This window comes from Bos javanicus, chromosome 2 (assembly GCF_032452875.1).
Source record: "Bos javanicus breed banteng chromosome 2, ARS-OSU_banteng_1.0, whole genome shotgun sequence".
Lineage (NCBI taxonomy): Eukaryota > Metazoa > Chordata > Mammalia > Artiodactyla > Bovidae > Bos > Bos javanicus.
In genome coordinates this window covers 135857432-135877747 of record NC_083869.1, presented here as the reverse complement: position 1 = coordinate 135877747, position 20316 = coordinate 135857432, and the positions used below count along the sequence as shown (strand labels likewise).

Genomic DNA, 20316 nt, shown 5'->3' with positions numbered 1-20316 from the left:
TTAGGGCCTGGGAAGTGTTGACAAGCCTGCAGGCAGTGCCCAGGGTGGACAGACTGGCAAGCAGTGCCGGGCAGGCCACCAGGGTGCTTAGGGGCCTGCTGTGTGCCAGGGGGAGAGGGGGCAGCATCTAGCGAGGTGTGTGTGGGCCTGTGAGTCCACGCGGTCCGGGTGGCCATGCCTGTGAGTGTGCAGTGTGCAGAGCGGCCCTCTGGAGAGCGGCCTCTGAGGGTCCGCGGGCTGCCTGGCCATCCAGCGCCCTTCCAGCTGGGTCAGACTCAGGCCAGCCCTGGGCCCAGGGGCCCATCTATGGACCCATCAGGGAGAGAAATTCTAAAGGCCGGCTTGTAGGCACTTGGCCCCTGTCCCCTACCCCCTACCGCGAACTTGAGCCTGCATTCTCGTCTCTGGCTAACGCAGGGGATGCAGGTTTGATCTCGGGTCAGGGAACTGAGAGCCCACGTGCCGCAGGGCATCAACCCGCACACCGCAGAGAAGTCCGCAGGCCACGGTGAAGACCCAGTGCAGCCAGAACGAAAAGGCACGAGAGCGGAGCTTGAGGACACACGGGTGGACTCCATTTCCCAGCATCCCCGCGTCTCTCCGAGGCCATGTGACTAGGTTTCAGCCAATGAACGGCGGGCCGGAATGAGGCACGCGGCTGCGCCAGCCCTAGGTCAGGCACAGAGGCCTGCCTGGCAACCTCCCACCGCGCGCGCTCCCCTTCTGCTGACAGGGTACTGATGGCCCAGGACAAACCGGGAGGAAGCTCAGCGAGGAGCTCAGGCCCGGATCTCTGAATGCGTGTTCGGAGCGGGCCCCACACCCACCTCCCCTCCACGGGAGGTGAGACACAGGAAGGAGGAAACACCTGTGAAGCGAAGCCACCGAGAGCGCAGGGTTTATCTGGGACAGCAGACGGTGTCACCTCAACTAACACCGGCTCCCGACTGAAGGCGCTTGAGATCCGGGGCCCAGCTGAGGCACCCACTCCCCAGTCACCCTCTGAGACGCTGCAGGCGGGGCTGGAGGAGACACTTGCGCCCTGGGGCCCTGCGCGTACAGGGCCTCAGTTTTCAGAAGTCCGGCGCCCGGGGCGACAGAGGAGGCCGGGGGGCACCCAGAGGCCCTCAGACCGCTGCCCTGAAGGGCCGTGTGTCCGCCTCCCTGCGCTGAGCTCCACGAAGAAAGGGCCTTCCCAGGCCTCCACCCTCCCTGACAGGCCCCGTGGCCCGTCCTGGGGGGAAATCCGCATTTCTGCCCCAGCGCGGGGCCCAGGTCCTGCTCCGGGTCACCCGCGGGTGGGGAGTGCCCGCTCACGAGCCCACCACCCCTGGGCCGGGACGGGCCTCTGGGGCGGGGAGCAGGCCAGCTGCCACCTGGTCCTGGTGCCACAGCTGCTCCGCCAGGCCGTTGAGCACGTGGGCGACGTCGGCCAGCCCGGCCCGGCCGTCCAGCGTGCGTCCGTCCGCCAGCCGCCGCCCCGGCACGCTCTTCACCCGCAGCAGGGGCAGTGGCCAGGCCTGCCGGAAGGCCGCGAGGTCCCGCTCGGGCACGTCCGTGTGCACGTACTGGTCGAATCTGGAGGCGGGTCAAGGAGCCTGTCTGTGAAACTCTCGGCTTCCCCGTCAAAGCCAGCCTCCTCCCGGTCCCTCGTCCCCCGCACCCCGGTCTGCGGGAGGCCCTGGTGCAGCCTCTAGGGAGCCCGCGGGGCCGGACCCCACCGCGCGGCACAGGCAGGCCGCCGGACCCGCGCTCCGCGCCTCGCCAAACGTGGCCTCTTAACAGTGCTGGGGCTCCCGGAGGATACTTGGAGCCGACGACCATCCTGACCACGCCAGGGGCCTCGCCGGCTACTCGCGCCAGCTGTCCAGGGAGGTCTTCAAAGGAGGCCCGGTCAGTGAAGGAGAAGAGGAAGAGGAACGCGTCTGCGTTCTCCTTGCAAGCCTGGGGACGGGGTGGCCGGTGAGAGGCTGCTGCGAGGTCGTCACCTTGGGACCAGAAGCTGTCGGCCCCGAGAAGTCTTCCCACCGCCCGTCCGTTCACAGCCCGGGAGAATGAGGCCCGGCTTGGCAGCGGCTGCTCCCGGGGCTGGGCCAGCGTCCTAGGGCCCTCGCGCCGGCGCCTGCAGACCGCGCAGGCCCCGCTCAGACTCCCCGCCCCCAGACCCCAGGCCCACCTGCCCGCTCACCGGCAGCATGTGTTCGAACTTTTTGAGCGCAGACTCCCCGCAGTCCCAGAACTCGAAGCGGAACATGACGACGCGGTCGCTGGCCTGCAGCTTGGCAGGCCAAAACACCACAGTGGTCTGGATGCCTGGGGGGCCAGGTGGGTCCCGCGGCACGGGAGAGGCAGCGGCGGAGGGGAGGAGGGGGCCGGGAAGAAAGCCCTCAGTCTGATGGGGAAGGCACAGTCCCTGACGGGAGAATTCCTGCCCCAGGAGCCTCCAGCCTACCAGGGAGATGCAGCCCTAGCCATAACCGTGAGGAAGCACTGCATCGGCCAAAAAGTTCGTTTGGGGGCTTCCCCGGTAGCTCAGCTGGTTAAAAAAAAAATCCGCCTGCAATGCAGGAGACCATGGTTCGATTCCTGGGTTGGGAAGATCCCCTGGAGAAGGGATAGGTTACCCACTCATATATTCTTGGGTTTCCCTTGTGGCTCAGCTGGTAAAGAATCTGCCTGCAATGTGGGAGACCTGGGTTCGATCCCTAGGTTGGGAAGATCCCCTGGAGAAGGGAATGGATACCCACTCCAGTATTCTGACATGGACTATACAGTCCGTGGGGTCTCAAAGAGTCTGACATGACCGAGCAGCTTTCATTTGCCATAAGGAGGTGCAGAAAAATTCAAACGAACTTTGTGGCCAGCCCAATAGTTTCCCTCTTACGCACATGCATGCTAAGTCACTGCGGTCATGCCAGACTCTGCAACCCTATAAACTGTAGCCTGCCAAGCTCCTCTGTCCATGGGATTCTCCAGGCAAGAATAGTGGAGTAGGTTGCCATGCCCTCCTCCAGGGGATCTTCCCACCCCAGGGATCGAACCCAGGTCTCCCACATTGCAGGCAGACTCTTTACTGTCTGAGCTGCAGGGGAAGCCCGCTCTAGTACTGACCCCACTACAGTCCGAAGGGGTTGGACAGAGGCGCTTGTGTAGGCTCAGAGGGGTGAGTGGCTTTCTGGGGTTGCAGAGTAACAGGTGGGGCTGGTTACAGATTCCAGCTCATGTGGTCCAGGGCGAGTCTTTTCTCCACCCCAGGGAAGGCCTCCTAGGAGGGACTCACCAGTGGTCTCGTGGTGCACCATGGGCACCTCCAGGCCAGCCAGCTTGGCCACCAGCGCTGTCTTGCCCACGCCACTCTTCCCAGACACGAAGATCTTGTAGCTGGCAGTGTCGATGGCCACAGGCGGGGGAAGCACTGGTCGCTCGAGCAGCCCTGAGGCAAGGCGGGAGCCAAGTGGGGTCAGGGGGCCAACCTGGGGCTTTTTTGGTGCCAACCAGCCCTTCTCTATACAGTCCCCGTGACAGAGGCTTGCCGTACAAGCAGCATCCCCGGAGGAGAAGTTCTGCTGGAACCCCAGTGCTCCCTGAACCAGGCCAGTGCCTACTCCAAATAACACTTTTTTTTTTTTAAAGTTCGATGCATGAGGTGCTTTTTGTTATTTTTTGCTGCACCACAAGGCTTGTGGGATCTTAATTCCCCTACCAGGGGTTAAAAGCAGGCCCCTGCAGTGAAAGAACTGAGTCCTAACCACTGGACCACCAGGGAATTCCCTGAGATGGTTTTCATTAACACTATTATCACATATCGCACATATCACATATAGGTGAAAGCAAGGTTTTCCTAATTCTTTCCTCAATGGAGAAATAGCAGCAAAAGTATTCTTAAGTATTGCAAATAAGCTCCTTAGAATCAATACTGTCAGATCTTTATGAATGTTTTAAATTAGTTAACGAATTTAGTGTTTCTTTCTTTTTGCCAAGCTGTGTAATTTGCAGGATCTTAGTTCAGTCCCTCACCAGGGGTTGAACCTGGCCCACAGCAGTGAAAGCGCTGAGCTCTAACCACTGGGAAGCCCTGAGTGTTTTTAATTTAAAACTTGCAACAAAAAAAGTATAAACTATCAGACATCATAGTGTAGGACCTGGGAGTCTTAAAGTGTGGGCTGCCCTCTCACTCTCTGGTCTCAAGCATTCTGGCAGTTTGTGTCTCCGGGCCAAAGCTGGATTCAGTTAGGGTTAGAGTTAGGGTTAGTGCAGTCCATGCCAGGCCCCTCTGCGGGCCTGTCAGCTGGATGAATTAACTTCCTCCTGGGGAACAAGGGCGTCTTATTCTGGAGACAGCAGGATATGGAAGAGGCTTGTGTTTACTCACTAGGGGAGCTGGGACAAGTCTGCAGTCCTACTGAGAAGGTTAAATTGGCGTCCAGGGTGCAAAGTGGCCAGCAGAGGGCCTGGGCCGGCCGAGGCCTCAGTCAGCAGCCTCTCTGGTGATGGGGGTTCCTGGCAGTGTTTTGACTGTTTCCATGTTCCTGGCTCTGATGATGGAATTAGATCTAAGGAGATTTGGGGGTGGGGGCCCCAGGATGGGGCTTCTAAGGTTCCCAAGGATGGGGAGAGGGGTGGAGCCGGCCCTCAGTGCCCTCTCTGCCCCCGCCCCTCCCCCAGGTGACCCCCCCCCCAGGAACAGACAAGGAAGGGTCCCCCTCGCCCCCTCCCCTTCCCCGCCCCCTCCCCCAGGTGAGCCCCCCCACCCCACCCCGACCTGGGACAGGCAGCAGAGGGGGCGCTCACCAAACACCCGCCGGCGGCTCTTGCGCAGGATGCAGGCCAGGTACTCCTTGCCCTGGGCGCTCTCGTGCCAGTCTGGGACAATCACCGAGCCCGGGGCGGCCGGCCCGGCCATGGCTGGGCACCCTGACGCGGAGGGAAGGCGGAAAGCCGGGCACGGGGTACGGAGAGGGAAGCTGGGTCTGTGGCCTTCACCTGCCCCCGGGCTCCTCCCTGGAGCCCCCCGCCCCCCGGAGGACGGGGCGATCGTGAAGCTCCAGCTTCTTACTGTTCCGATTGAGGCTTCTAGCCTCCAAGCCCCCTTGCAGTACCCCGGCTCCCTCTCATCGCGCCGACCGCGCAAGACGGTCACCCCATCGCCGCCCCAGGCGGTGTTCGCACGGCCCCCGAGCCGCTTGTCACCTCCGGGGAGGTCACACGGCCTTGCTTCTCCTCCGCCTCCTCGATCTCAACTCCGGGGGCCACCAGCGCTCACATCGGCGGCCCCCGCGGGGACCAGGTGGAGCTCGCTTTGAAGGCCTGCCCCGCGTCCGGCCGCCCAGGGCCGGCGCTCGAGGCGCATGCGCGGAGTCTGTCGTCATGGAGACGCGGGGCGGGGTGGGCCGCGGGGCGGGGCAGGTCTGTCTGTCTCTGCGGCCGCGTGGGCTCCGTAGCTGGGTCTGACCTTCTCCATTGCTCTGTCCCATCCCCAGTCTTCCTTGCAAAATTTGACCAAATCCCCCTTCTGCCTCTTTGCGCCTCAGTTTCCTCTTCTATAAAGTGGAGGTAAAATGCTATTACCTCCTAGGATTCTTTACAACAGTGACGAGTCCTTAGCAGTGTTCAGTATGTTTACTTATTATTGTTGTAATAGTATCATTATTATTGATCTCGCTCGGCAGGAACTAGACATGAATTAAACACCTGTGGCTTCACCGATGGGGAAACTGCTGCTGAGAGTGGTCAAGGGACTTGCTCAAGGCCTTAAAAATGAGTCTGATTGATTTCTTGATTGATTGATTGATGTCACTTATTCAACAAATAATTACCGAGCGCCTGTTTTATGCCTGCTTTGTTGTAGCTGCTGGGAATGCAATGGCCACGAGAGGTCCCTGCCCTCCTGGAGCTGACATTCCATTCAGGGGCTGTGAGCCCCTCCCCAGTGTCCCCACACTGGGCACCAGGCCTGTCACCCAGACGGGTGCTCAGTAAATGCACTTAGCTGGACAGTGTGCAAAATAGCTCATTACTGAAAAGTTGTCTACTACACTTTTTACCAGTACCTTCTTGCCGTGCCTTCAAGTAGGGCAAATCACTGTTTTGTAAATTCTATGAATTAGCCTTCCCAGGTGGCTCAGCAGTAAAGAGTCCACCTGCCTGCAATGCAAGAGGATCAGGTTCAATCCCTGGGTCAGGAAGGTCCCTGAAAAAGGAAATGGCAGCCCACTCCAGTGTTCTTGCCTGGAAAATCCTGTGGACAGAGGAGTCTGCTGACCACATTCCTCGGGGCCGCAAAGAGCACACGCGCTATGATTAACCTTCATTGGAGGCCGACTAACTGCCAGCCGGCGGGGGCTTTAGAGAGGTCAGTTATTACCTCCATAAACAAATTTGTGTAGGAAATACTATTGCCCTTCTTTTATTTTACAGATGAGGAAACACAGAGGCAATGGGATTATCTGAAGTCACACCACATAGGTGGTCAGTGGGAAAACTAGACTCAGAATCCAGGGTGCCTGGACTCTGACGGACGTGTCTGGTCTGCCGCAGTGGCTCTTGTGTTTGTTTTTTTGCATTATTTACTTATTTATTCGACTGCACCAGGTCTTCACTGAAGCATGTGAGATCTAGTTCCCTGACCAGGGATCGAACCCAGGGCCCCTGCATTGAGAGCACAGTCTTAGCCACTGGACCACCAGGAAGTCCCTGGGTCTTGTGTTTTTAAAACTTTGATCCCAGTCCCTAGGAGGGACATGTCTAGCAAAGCTGAACGCAGACAGAGGGCCATGAGCCCACAAATCACTGAGGCCGGTTCTCAGGCCCTGGCGGGGAGTGGGGTCAGGATGTGTAAGCCGGGGCATTTGCCTTAAACTTGCTTACACCGCACTGGAAATACATGCTCGTAACCACCCCTGCAGGGCTCCGCAGCTGGAAACCACAGTCTGTGCTCCTGGGTCGCTCGGTTCCCCATCCCACAGGTCCTAGCGTCTGCGTGGCGTCTTCACAGTGGACCAGGGGAGCCTCAGTCACGAGACTAAGACCTGATGTACGTCTAGGCTTCTGGACTTCGCAGCCAGCCCTGCCCTGGCTTGGCTTGTGGAGGGCTCAGGAACAGTGAGGAAACAACTTAGCCATGTGAGCTGGCTAGTTAACCTGGAGGCCAGATACGATGTGCGGTCCTCCTGGGCTCAGACAGGGAGGCTGGAGGTCGGAGGGGCTCGTGGCCAGAGGGTTGGGGGGATCAGTCTTCACGGCCTCAGGAGCTCATGGAGAGGACACTGCAGCAAGCTGAATCAGGAGCCTGTGCAAAATGCAGATTCTCGGGCCCTGACCCCCAGAGAGTCTGCTTCCGGGGGTTGGGCGGGTCTGTGAGCCTGCACGTTTAACAAGAACGCTGGGCAGTTGGAAGCCGGGCTCTGCGTCAGTCTGCTTGGGCACTACAGGCTGGGTGGTGTACACAGCACAAACTCTCCAAGCTCTCTGGCAGCTCGCAGTCCAGAATCAAGGCGCCAGCAGGGCTGTCTGGTGAGGATGTTCCTCCTGGTTTGCAGGCAGCTGCCTCCTTCCTCCCTGCGTCCTCACGAGCCCTCTTCTGTTCACACACACCCTTGGCGTCCCCTCCTTTTTGTAAGGACATTAGTAATATTGGATTAAGGCCCCACCCTTATGACCCCATTTAACCTTTCTTGCCTCCCCAAAGGCCCAATCTCCAAATAAGTCTGCTTGAGGGGGTAAGGCTTTGACCTATGGTGGGGGTGACACGTTTCAGCCTGGAACAAGGCCCAGGACCTCACTCACACAGTCGCCACTGCTCAGCTCAGGACAGGAACCAGTCACGGTTGGCGCCTGGCCTTTCAGAAGGATGCTCTGCGCACGGTCCAGGGGGTTCCTCTCTCCTGTGCTCCTCTGACCCCTAAACTACGTGTCCCACAAGGGTCTCCTCTTTGAGTCTCAGGTGAAACAGGGAGACACTACCCACTTAAAGGCCCTTCCAGTGTAGAACCTTCTGATTAATCTACTCATTTCTTCATGGTTTGGACTTCTCCCCAGACTGAGCACCTCCTGGACAAGGCTCCACAGGGGCTCACAAGGAAAGCTTGTCACGGCAGGGCCACGGGGCCACGTGGGCAGCACACAGACCAGGGGCCTGCAGCGCGGGAGGGCGGGGGCGCTGGGCAGCCTCTGCGCCATCGCACTGGCCGCAGTCGCTGCTTCCTTCGGGGCTTCCCGGCTCACCCCCTGGCCCCCGAGTGACCTTTTTGCACATAAATCAGCACTGTCCCACCCACAACTGCAGTCTCCAGTGGTTTTCACTGTGCTCAGAGTAAAATCCAAACTCCGCGTCTTCCAGGCCTTCCGTGACTGACCTGACCACCTCTTGCTTTCACTCCAGCCAGTGCCTTCTTCCCCAGCCTGCTGCACTCAGCAACCCTGGCCTTTTTCTGCTCCCACTGAGGGACTCTGTGTCGCATTTCCCACCCCCTGGAACTCCCTCCACCACCCCAGGGCTTCATGAGGCTGGCTCAGGGGAGCCCTTGCCCAGGTCTCGGGTGGACATCGCCTGCACAGAAGCCCCCCTCTGCCACTCAGGGACTTGCCCGCACATCCCAGCTCACTCTCACATCATTCTTTCTTGATCCTGAAATTTTATTTACTTACTTATTTTTGGCTGTGCTGGTTCTTTGCTGCTGCGCACAGACTCTCCCTAGTTGCAGCACGTTGGGGCTGCTCTCCAGATGCGTTTATGAGGCTTTGCTTGTCTGGGCGTGCCGGCTCTGGGTACACGGGCTCAGTTGCTCCGCCACACGTGGGATCCTCCCAGACCAGGGACCAGAACTGTGTCCCCTACATTGGCAGATGGATTCCTAACCACTGAACTGACAGGGTAGTCCCGATCCTGAAATTTTAAAATGTATTGTCTGTCCCCCTCACCCTGGACATGCGCTAGGATTGGGGCCCTTGCCTTTTCGTTCTGTTATATCCCTGTGCTACCACAAACCGGGTGGCTTGAACAACGGAAAGGCATTTTCTCAGTTCAGGAGGTTAGAAACCTGAGATCGAGGTGTTAACAGGGTCAGTTTCCTGGAGGGCTGAGTGGGAAGGACCCACTCCAGGCCTCTCTCTGGCTTGGCCACCCTCTCCCTGTCATATTCCTTCCCTCTGGGCAAGCCCCTGCTCAGTTTCTCCTTATGATGATACCAGTCCTATTGGATTGGGGTCCACTCTAAATGATCTCACTTTAACCACTTCAGTAAAGATCTTATCTCCAGGACTTTGCTGTGATCCGGGGGTTAAGATTCTGCTCTTTCACTACAGGGGGTGCGGGTTTGATTCCTGATTGGGTATTTTCAACACATGTCAGAGAAGGTAATGGCACCCACTCCAATACTCCTGCCTGGAAAATCCCAGGGACGGAGAAGCCTGGTGGGCTGCCATCCATGGGGTCACTAGGAGCTGGGACACGACTGAGTGACTTCACTTTCACTTTTCACTTTCATGCATTGGAGAAAGCAATGGCAACCCACTCCAGTGTTCTTGCCTGGAGAATCCCAGGGACGGGGGAGCCTGATGGGCTCCCGTCTATGGGGTCGCACAGAGTCAGACACGACTGAAGCGACTTAGCAGCAGCGGCAATGCATAAAGTTTTTCCAGGGTAGGGGAGACATAATTCAGCGCATAATCATCCCTACTACCTACAATATGTCTGCAATAGAGTAAAAACTTAATAAAAATGTGCTGACTGCCTGCCTATGGCTACAACATGAAGAATGGCTTGCAGAGGGCAAGCCTGGAAGAAGGACCATTAGGAAGCAGGGTGAACATTCTAAGAACGAGTAGAGGATGTGCATTTGTCAAATATTTATGAGCCAAGAGTGGGAAGACAAGAGTGAACGCGGTGCAGCCCCTGCCCTCGCGTGGACCCCCACTCCAGTGAGCAGGGCAGTGGGTGGACAGGACTCTGGCTGGTGGACTTAAGTGTCCAGATTCCCTCAACGCTTCCGTTTTGGCTGAGCTGGGTGGTGGCTGCTGCGCACCTGGGCTTTCTCTGGCTTCGGCGAGCGGGGCTGCTGTCTGCTGCAGTGCAGGCTTCTCACTCTGGGGACTTCTTCCACTGGAGCGTGGGTTCTAGGCATGAGGGCTTCAGTGGCTGTGGCCCGTGGGCTCAGTAGTCGTGGAGGGTGGGTTGAGTTGCCCAGCAGGCTGTGGAATCTTAAGTTTCTGGACCAGGGATCGAACCTGTGTCCCCTGTATTGGCAAGCAGATCCTTAACCACTGGATGACCAGGAAGTCCCCCAGATTCCCTTTAAACACTGAATTTGGCCAAATCATCCCCAACAGTTGGGGCTCTTTTTTCCTCACCACGCGATCTTAATTCCACAATCGGGGATCCTACCAGGACCCTGGGCGGTGACAGCGGACAGTCCTAACCGCTGGACCACCAGGGAACTCCCCCAGGAGTTCTTTATCGGCTGAGACACGACGGGCTGGGCGCCAAGGCTTGTGTCCTTGCCCGGGAAAACCCTGTCGTTCCCCGGCTGCAAACCCTCCCGGCCTCCCGCGGGCCTGCCGTCCACACCGCGCCCAATCGGCAAGGCCGCCTGAGCACCCGGCCCTGGCTCAGCGCGCCACATGGGCCTTCCCGCTGTTCCTTGGACTTGTCAAGGTCACGCCCGCCTCAGGTCTGTGTGCCTGCTCTTCTCTCTGCTGGAACACTCTCCGCCCGTCTCCCCGTGGCTTGTTTTTTACATTCAGGTCTCAGCTGAAATGTCACCTCCTCAGAAAGGCCACGCAGATGAGCCCAACACCGTCACACTTTGTCACAGCCCATCTTAATTTTCTTCATGGGATTATCCACTGGAGTCGTCTTGCTTAGTTGTTCCCTTCTCCCCGCCCTCCACCAAACCATGCATTCCACAGGGCAGGACAGGGCCTGGCAGTGCCCCTGACAGAGGGAACTATGCGGGCGTGAGTGCCAAGTCGCTTCAGTGATGACTCTGCGACCCCGTAGACTGCAGCCCGCCAGGCTCCTCTGTCTGTGGGATTCTCTGGGCAAGAAGACTGGAGTGGGTTGCCATGCCCTCCTCCTGGGGGTCTTCCCGACCCAGGGGTCAAGCTCAGGTCTCTCACATCTCCTGCGTTGGCCAGCGGGTTCTTTACCACTAGCGCCACCTGGGAAGCCCAAGACGGGGCTGCAGATCTGCTTAATGCAGGGATCTGTGCTGGCCAGACACCCCGCCCTCCAGATGTCAGCCGCGAGGCCAGTTTTTCTGCGTTTCCCACGGACTCTCTTTGCTGCCCGTCTGGGTTTCTGGGCCTTCAGCTCATCCTCCAGTTCCGCCCCGTCCCCTGCGGTCACACGGGGCCTCTGTGCCTCCCCACAGGCTCCTCCCTCCACAGAGGGAAGACCCTTCCTTCCCGCCCTGCAGAGCTCCCCAGGCCCCTCTCATCCTTTCTTGTGGACCCGAGGCACGTCATCTGCTCCTCTCCAGGTGGAGCAAGTTCAAGTTTTTGCCTCCGCTGATTCACCCATTTCAGAAGCAGGGCTTTGTTTCCTCTGATTCAATTTAATCTGTCTCTGCTCTGCAGATGTTATAGTTCAGCGATTTCCTGGTAAAGTTAAATTCAGTGATTCTTCATTCCTACAGCTTAAACACTTAAGTCTCCTCAAAGCTGTTTCCTTTCATCTCTGCCTCCTCTGGTGCTGGGGTTCACGTTCAGTGGGGTGGGGGGGGGCATTTACCCGAACAGCGAGGAAGCACGGTGGGCGTCCTCTCTGGGCCTTTGTGGCCAGCTGCCATGGCCTCACCCACGCTGCCCCGTCAGGGGTGTGCTCTCCGCCACCGTGGGTCCTGGGCATGAGCTTCTGTCCCTGCTGCATCTGAGAGGATGGCCTCTGCTCACTCTGCATGGTCCTCGACCCTGCATGCCGGCTCCTCTGGACAGGCCAGACCCCTCACAGCTCTTCTGCACCCTTCCTGGGACACAGGGGTCTGTCTTCCCGGTCTGAGGCCCAGAGGCCTACACGTTCTGCGTTCCTGACTTCCGGAGGCCAGGCCTGGACCCCACTGACCTGGGGTCTCCCAGAAAGGCTGTCTGCCCCTGCCTCAGTGTAGCAGGGTGAGGTCAGGACAAGGAGAATGCCTTCCCAGACCTCTGGCTCCTCGTCCACCCTCTTCTTGCGTTTTAGTGACATAATTGGACACTCTTTTGGCCCCGGAAGCTCAGGACTTGTCCTCTTTGCTCAACCGAGTGACACTCCCTGGTGAGGGATGAACCTGCGAGCTGCTCCCAGGGCAGGCCTCTCTGCCTCGTCTGAGCGCAGAGCCTTAGGGGTGAGTCCACACTCAGGGCACACGTACTGAGAGTGACCCTCAGGGCAGCGCTGGGCCTCTCTGGCCTCGTCGGGGGGCGGGCAGCCGCCCAGGTCCCCGGGCCCCCGGGCAGGAGCTTTCTTTCCCCCGAGGCTTCTGCCTGGTTAGGGCCTGCCCCGCCCTCCTTCCATCCCTGCAGTGGGTGGGCAGACAGGCTCCCTGGCGGGGACGCGGCACACTCCGCCAGGCCCCTCAGGCGTCTGAAACATCAGCTCCGCTCTGTGTGTACCGACAACGTCGGGGCCGGAGCCCAGCCCACGGGGAGAAGCACCGGCTTGCCCACAGCTGGGGCGCGGGGCGGCGCTGGGAAGGAGACACGGACTTTTTCTCCGCTGTCCCGCTCCCTTCTTAGGAGGCTTTGGACGGTGTCTGGGACCCAAAGCCTTTCCCAGGGCGCCCCCCGGTGGGCTTTTGAGGCATCACACCCGTGGTTCCGGCTAAACCGGTAACCTGTGCGACCAGCAACGTCACGGCCATTTCTGCCCTTGCAGCTGAGAGGCCCAGGGAGGCAGGAACAGCTTTCGAACAGATGCGCCCCTGGTCCGAAGTCCGTGCCTGTCCCTCATCTATAGTCTCTCTGGAAACTCCTTTCTGAGCCCACAGGACCACATCTCAAGGGTTAAAAAGGCAAACAGAGGTCCTATGGTCTCACTCTTGATCTGACCCATAAAGCAGCTCCGCCGTCTCCTCCCATGGGCTTTATCAGTCTCTGGCTGAATACTTGCATCAACAGTGAAATCAACAGAAAACGGCAAAATTCTGTAAAGCAATTATCCTTCAATAAAAAATAAATTTTAAAAATACTGAAATCATCACCTCACAAAGAACCCCCGGGCATGCTGGACTGCCTTCTCCATGGAACTGTGGGGAGGAGGGGAGGAGGAGACAAACCACAGCCCCTCTGGCACCATCCCCAGCTGGCCAGCCTCAGGATCTCCTCGGGGGCCTTTCCCAGGTTCCCCAGGTGAGGGCGACGTGGCAGGGTGGTGCCAGCACATGCAAGGCTGTGGTCTCCTGTCTGAGTTGGACGGCCTGTGGAGCCCCGGGAGCAGGAAGGACATCTGATGTCACCCTTTTGCGGGCTGGATGCTGCAGTTCAGACCCAGATGGGCACAGGCCTCTGACCCTTCAGCACCCAGGGGCGGGGCGGGGCGGGGGCTGTGCTGGGACACCCACAGGCCTGGGGGAGCCGCGCTCTGCGCTGAGCTGAGCTCTCACTGAGGACTTCTCCCCAGACTGGCGCGTGCCCTCCTCTGCCCCTCACGGGTTCTGACCTGGGTCGCTCACGCTGCCGTCTGCAGGCTCCGACCCGCCGAGCTGGGGCCTGCTCCCCCGCCATTACGTCGGCCCTTGGCCCGGGTGGACTGCGTTAGGAAGCTGGCGGGAAGCCTTATGGGACTGACCTGCCCTGAAAGCCAGGTCTTCCCCAGGACCACCAATCACCACAGGCTCCCTACCCACCAAACATCACCTCCTCTACATCCCCTAGTCTGAGTACCCAGGCAATGCTAGAAACCCTCCAGTGATGCCACACTGGTTCCAGGCTTACACAGAGCTCTCACTGCGTGAAGTGCTTCCCAATGACCCTTCTCTAGAGCTTCTACCTACTGACCCTGTTGAGCCCACAAGGAGCTATAAGGAGCCACAGCCTTAAGGAGCAAGTCTGCCCTTCCGTAAGGGCAAGTGTGGAAGCATCCAGAACAACCATTCTACTGCTTGCCACCTGCAGATCAGTGACCTGAGACCCTTCCATACACCGTGGTCTAGTCTGCCAGCTGCCTCGAAGTATGGAAAACAGAAGAGACAGCATCAGACAGCATGCTGTTACACGTGGAAAAGTTTCATCCTACAGCTTGGGAAAACACACATGGGCACGCAGGATGAGAGCTGCAGGCTCACAGCACCTTAATCTGAGACGAGGCTGATCCTCAGTCTGAGCTGCATGAAAGAACGACGGCGCTAACCCAGGAGTGTAAGAAGCAACCGGCAGATGAAGAATAAGGTCCAGAGGGAGGCGAACTGCCGAGACCGTTCTGACCCGACTGATGGCAGCAGCTGTCACGTTCTGCTCGAGGCAAAAAGCCTCAGAGGTTCTCATGGGGACAGGTTATGAGATGACTCAGACAGTGGTGGACGCGCATAACCCTTAGTTAGGAGCGTGATCCTAACAATTTACACACGCGGCCAGCACTTTCCTTCAAGATCACATCTTTTCTTCAAGGGCTAATTATAAACAAGAGCCACCAATTATTAAGGGCCAGTCCAGCACTGGGCTAGTGCTTTTCATATTCAACTTCCAATTAATCCTCATGATCCTATAAAAATAGAAACAACTAGGTTTATAAACGAGAAAACTGGTATCCAAGGTTGAGCAGGAAATAGGGGATGGCAGGATGGGCCATCACGGGCTTCAGGCCCGTGCCTCCAACCCCCATCTACTGTTTCAAGAGCCCAAGGCCCTTCATCTTTGCTGAGGCGGCCAGCGATGGCGCAGATGTCGCCCAGGTCCCTGGGTGTGCTCTCCAGGCTCGTCACCTCTCTGGGGCCCCACTGCAGGGTGGCGCTGAGCGTGTGAAACTGCGTCCTTCAAGCACGCTGCAGAGCGCTGCTCCATCATTACATGATGGCTTTGGGGGCGGGCCACCCTCCTGGAGGAAGAGTATCTTTCCCACTACTTTGCTTCCAACTCCAGTCTCCAACTGCTTTTCATCATGGCTTGCTTTCTTTCTTTTATACTAATCAAACAGTTTAGACAATTCGGTCCATTTTGTTTTATTTGTTAAATCGCTAAAAAGTCATCGGGGGAAAACATTAACAAAAAATAAAATCGACGAGATTTAAATATCAATGAAATCAAATCCATTTTTCATTCCTACACTGTTATGTGCCTACAGTGATCATCTCAGCATAAGCCACCCAGGACCCGAGTCGCGTGGGAAACGTCACTCAGCACCAGCTTCATCAGGGCACAGCACGCGTGCGCTGATGGGAACCCTGGTTGTGGGAGGGGAGAGAGCGAGCGGACAGCACAGCGGCGCCAGCGCCTAAGGGGCGCTTTCCTCTGACAACGAACACGGTGGAGGGAGCCACCGCTTACTGGTGACCGTGCAGAACATGCCTTCTGCAGCTCATGGGGAGGCTGCCTGGGGTGCGGGCCTGCAAGTCCGGCTGCCTTGCCCCTGGGTGTGTTCAGATCCCCCCCCACTGACGTGTGCGCTGGTAAGAGACCACAGATAATGCAAAGCAGAGCATGTCACCATGCCAGGACCACCACAAGGACGAGGACAGACAAACCAACCAACCAACCAGGAACGTCACTCTGAAGGGGAAGGAAAGAAGCGATGCAGAAGGAAACCCAGAAAGATCAAGTGAAATGGAAGGAAAGCATCCCCTTGTTCTCCATGAGTTGGAGGCTTTCTGTCCTCTGAAGCCCAGACTTAAGAGTTGCTTTTCTTCCTTCTTCCTCTTCTTCTTTTAAAGAGTTTCAGCATGGTTCCTAGGGTAGTTCGTGGTTTCAGCTCTTGATATTAAACTCAAGCGTTAAAACCAAATCAATCTGTAGAGGGCTGGGAGGAAAGGAAACCCAGGATTGCTTTACAACTGAAAGTTAAGCTTGTTCTGACATCAAATTTGTGCTCCCAAAAGAGTGGGGTGGGTGCAGTGGGGAGGGGGTGGTTTTTGGAACCCACCACCAAAACACAGAAGCAGGGCAGAAGTATGAGCGAAAATGTGAGCCCTCTCTGCTGCGCAGCCTGCAAAATGAGCAAACAGGGAGCTCTGTTCAGAAGGAAAGGAAGAGACTAAACCTCTCACGAAGTCAGCGTGGTGGCCGGTGACGTCAACGTGACGGTGGGGGGCTGCCAAGGCACACTTGCAGGAACGGAAGGGGTTAAAGCTTCAAGTAGAGACAAAATGTATCTTAAATACTTAAATACTGATAAATATTTACTTTAGGTGCTCCTGAGGGTTTAGAAAAATATTCCGTCTCAGTTTCCTCAGTGAATCTTAAGACAAAATTGGCATCGTGTCAAAAGCGGAGCGGTGGTTCAGCCGGATCTGACTGAAGCGTCCGCGGCAGCGCGGAAACGGCCCCCTCAGCCGGGACGCCCGGAGCCCCCCCCGCACCCAGGAGGCGGCCACCTGGGCTGTGTCGCCTCGCTCTCCCCGGACGCACGCCCACAGTGCCCAAGAGCCAGCGGGACCAACGCCGCGGGGGCGGCAGAGGCAGAGCTTTCTTAAAGGAGTTGTAAGCAGTCTGGTTCCGAGCGGTGTGGGTGATCCTGGGATGCCACGCAGTTCCAAGGAGCCAGGCTCCTTTCTACGAGGATCATCAGCTCTGCTGCCTGCCTACTTGGGGACAGTGGAAGGAATCAACAGGTTAACAGCGGCTTAGGAAGGCCCCGGGACAGAGGGAAAGATCACCAAGTTGAGACTCAGAACTTTCAGGCTTCCAAATACTTTATATTTAAGTAGGAACTCAGTGAGTTTGGAGGCACTGTCCATGCACAGATGCAGTGTCATAAACAAGGTTCAGCAGCAGCAGCAACGCTGAAATTGCTAATCTTCTAGGCTAGCCTTCTCTTGTGAATAAGGAACCCCGCACGATCTAACGGTCTTTGCCAAAGAAGGCCTGGCAACAGGCCCAGGGTAGAGAGTCTGGGAAGCTAAGTGCTGAGCTGTGAGCAGCTGGACACCATGGTCAGCAGGCGCATGGCAGTTTCCTCACTCTAGGGAGCACGCAGAGGCACCCCTCCCCGTGAGCTGGCCCTTTCCCGGGCTTGGCACCAAGGGCGCTTTCCCACCAAGACCACATTGTAAAAGCTAAAGGCTAGGGGAAAGGATTTAACATGATGTAACAGGAGAAAGCACACTTATCAGACAGGCTGCTGAGAGCTGGCTTGGCGCCAGGACCCAGGGCCAGCTGCAGCACGCTTCGGCTTGGGAAAGGCCGACAAGAAATTGGGGACAGCGGGGCTGAGAAACGAATTCAAAGCCTGCAGGCAAAATAACCCTCTTCTCCTGATGAGAAACCTCCAGAATGATGCATGTTTCTCCGGGTCATGGTTTAGAGACTGGCAACCCCCCGCCCCCCACCCCACCAGCACTGCTCTGGTTGGAAATGTTATCTCAGAAATGACATGAAAGTGAAAACCCAAGCCTTGTTTGGGCGACAGGTGAGCAAGACAAAGAAAGAGCTGCCCCGAGGTCAGCCATGCTTCAGAGAACCCAAGCACCAGTCCACAGCCAGGCAGAAGAATGCATGCCACAAGCGAGGGCGAAAACCCTTCTAGAAGGAACTGCTCTTCCAAGATCAAGTCTATAAACATGGATGGGTGTGTCCAATGTGCTTTGGAAATAAAAAGAAGCCCACAGTACTTTCTGACGCATCAAGGATTTCTCATGACATTGGTATCTCAGAACTCCCTGCTGGTCCCCTAGTGACTCGAGAAAAAGGGTTCCAGAAATATTTCTAAGAGATTTCTCTGGACACCCAAACCTAGTAAAAGAAAGTGACAAAGGTTTTAGGGCTTAAAAAATTTCACATATCAAAGAAAAAGAGGGTGGGGGAGGGAGGAGGGGAGAACAGCAGCTGTAAACAGAAAAGGCGGCCTCTGAGCGCCAGGTTTTAAGGGGAAGAAAAAGAGAACAAATACAGATTCTGGAAACTGCGATGAAATATGACTATTAGAAAACTCCACAATCAGACCCCAGAGTGTTCTCTAAGACATGGAGGGAGCAGCAAACAGGCGCTGCTGCATGAACGCTGTTTCACGATGACCCTGGCGCACGTGCAGCGGATCCCACTGGGGAATTTCCTCAGTCCCAACGGGCAGAAGAGGGCTGGGCAGAGGGCATCACTGCAGAGAGCAGCGGTCACAGGTCCTCTGCGGGCGGAGAGCAGACTGCTACACGTCACTGTACCTGCCAGCACCGACAGCCTGTGATCGGAAACCTCTGCTTGTACATTTTATGCGTGCCCTTTCTTTATCTAACTCTGAGAAGGCCAAATAAGATTTACAGGTGGCTCTTCAGTTTCTGTAGGAAGGTTCTGGTATTAATCTGTTCCCTAAATTCTTGGTCTAGTTACCAGTAAAGTAGAAAAAGGAGGCAGAGCCTCTGCTAAAACACAGCAACAATTTTATCTGAACCAGGATGGAGCTCTCTCCCTCTTTGTGAACAGAATTGGCTATATAATATTTCTTTATAGATTTATATAATTTTTTTTCTTAATGGAGATCTGATCCCAGCCTGGAGTGACTGAGGCTGGGAACTGGGGTTTGGTTTATGAGAGTAATTTTGTCCTTTGTTTCCTCAGTTCTCAGTCCAAATGCTTGCACGCTGGAAAATTCCAAATTAAAAGCCACAGAAAGGGGAAAGGTTTTAGAACATATTATCTCTTTGCTCGCACAAAGTACAAGGCGTTTGTTTTTGGATAGTACTTCACATTCTGTTTCTTGTCCATGAGTCCTCCAAATATGATGAGCTCGCCCCTGCCTCGTACCACGGTGTGCAGGCTGGTCTCGGGAGGCCCAACCACAGAGCTGCTATTAAACACTTTCCACTTGACGCGCCCCTTCTCCTTGGTGTCCTTGATGTCCAGCACGTACATCTGCATGGGCTTGCAGTTCATGCTCTGGTACAAGGGCTTGCCCACGTTCAGGGACTGCGGAGGGTGGTGGCCCAGGCGGCGGGCGATGGGGGGCAGGGCGTGTCCATCTCCCTGCGCGGGCCCGGGGCGGGGGACGGGCACTGCTTCTCCGCTGCCCAGGTTCTGGCTCCCGGGGGAGCCTGGAGAAGACCCCAGGGGAGGGCTCAGTGCTGCGGAGGCAGGGGGACCTTTGGACGACATCGCTTTGATGGCTTCCAGGCTGCGGCGCAGGGCGCCTGGGGAAACGGCTCCCGCGAGGGCGCTGGCCACGTGCGGCGGGGTGTGCACACCGTTCGTCTGCTCGGGAGGGTGTCGCAAGCTGCCCCCCGCTGTCCTGCTGCCCACGCCATCCACGTGATTGCCACTGGAAGCAGCTTTCAGGTCCCAATTCAGATCTATTGACCCTAACCTTAGATCTTTCTGATCGGGGAGTGATCCTCGTCGAGGGGCCAAGGAGAGCCCCATTTTCAGGTCATACCCTTCAGTGGTGGACGGGGTGCTTGGAGACACAGCCTGCACAGGGCTGTCCAAGGAAGAGCCACTTACAGCTGCCGATCCCGGAGATAAACTCCCACCATTCAGGACAGGCGAGCCATCGCCCCTGGCTGGGGAAAGGCTTCCTTCTCGGGAACTGGAGGGGGTCTGCCTTTGCGCTCTGGGCCTCAGGGTTCCCCAGCGGCCGTTAACACAGGGTGCTTCATCCATACTCCTCACGGGAGACTGCGAGCGGTACTCTCGGGTTTCAGGAACCAGGGCTGGAGGGGTGGCACTGATGGGTGATGGGCGGGAGTTCAGGCTGGGGCTAAGCGGTGCTCGCCCACTAGGCGCCTGGCTGAAGACCACCACACACTGCCCGACCTGGAAGACAGAAGACCTGCGCTCAGCTCTGATCATTTATTCAGCTATCAAACATTTTACCATGAGCGTCGGGGACGGGCCAGGCATTCTGTAGGTGTCTGAGATCCCTACAAAGATGAAAAGAATGCAGCCTGCCCTCCAGGACAGATGGGATAATTTCTATATATAAAGTGCTTGATTGTATAAAGTGGTTGATAAAGCTGGTATCGTGAGACATGTGCTATCACTTGAATCATGTCTGCAGAGTAGGGGTAAAGGGAAGAACGAGTATTTGTGTGGGGGACCTGGGGCAAGTTTTGCAGACAGAGGTGCTTGAAGCTGGGGTGCCTGAGGGACGGGTGGGCCCCACGTAGGTTTTCTGCCCGGTGGCTCACGTGTGTGAGAAATGCCTGAAGAGCTGCGGTCAGTGTCCACCTCTCGGGACATCAGGGTGTTTTCAGTTCCCATACG

The 20316-nt window shown here is 57.0% G+C and overlaps 2 protein-coding genes across 3 annotated transcripts in view; both read right to left on the bottom strand.

Moving 5' to 3' along the window:
• Positions 1 to 871: 871 nt before the first annotated feature.
• On the bottom strand, positions 872 to 8743 carry CPLANE2 (ciliogenesis and planar polarity effector complex subunit 2). The gene is made up of 5 exons (XM_061395635.1): positions 4792 to 8743; positions 3281 to 3433; positions 2189 to 2313; positions 1808 to 1944; positions 872 to 1578 (listed from the first exon to the last, which is right to left on the bottom strand). Exons 1-5 carry the CDS (start codon positions 4901 to 4903, stop codon positions 1314 to 1316), a joined length of 792 nt encoding a protein of 263 aa, XP_061251619.1. The 5' UTR covers positions 4904 to 8743; the 3' UTR covers positions 872 to 1313.
• Positions 8744 to 15115: 6372 nt separating this feature from the next.
• The window catches only part of FBXO42 (F-box protein 42), a 108327-nt gene continuing 103126 nt past the window's right edge, over positions 15116 to 20316 (bottom strand). For both annotated transcript variants that reach the window (XM_061395629.1, XM_061395628.1), the window contains exon 10: positions 15116 to 19866. In XM_061395629.1, coding sequence (XP_061251613.1) covers positions 18751 to 19866 — 1116 coding nt within the window. In that variant the 3' untranslated portion in view covers positions 15116 to 18750. The remainder of the gene's footprint in view (positions 19867 to 20316) is intronic.

Excerpts from the sequence above, each read along its gene's own strand:
- CPLANE2 (XM_061395635.1), bottom strand. The coding sequence starts at position 4,903 with ATGGCCGGGCCGGCCGCCCCGGGCTCGGTGATTGTCCCAGACTGGCAC. Across the intron at positions 1,945-2,188 it reads AGTTCGAACACATGCTGCCG|GCTTGCAAGGAGAACGCAGA; the intron begins GTGAGCGGGCAG and ends CCCCGTCCCCAG. Across the intron at positions 1,579-1,807 it reads AGGATGGTCGTCGGCTCCAA|ATTCGACCAGTACGTGCACA; the intron begins GTATCCTCCGGG and ends ACCCGCCTCCAG.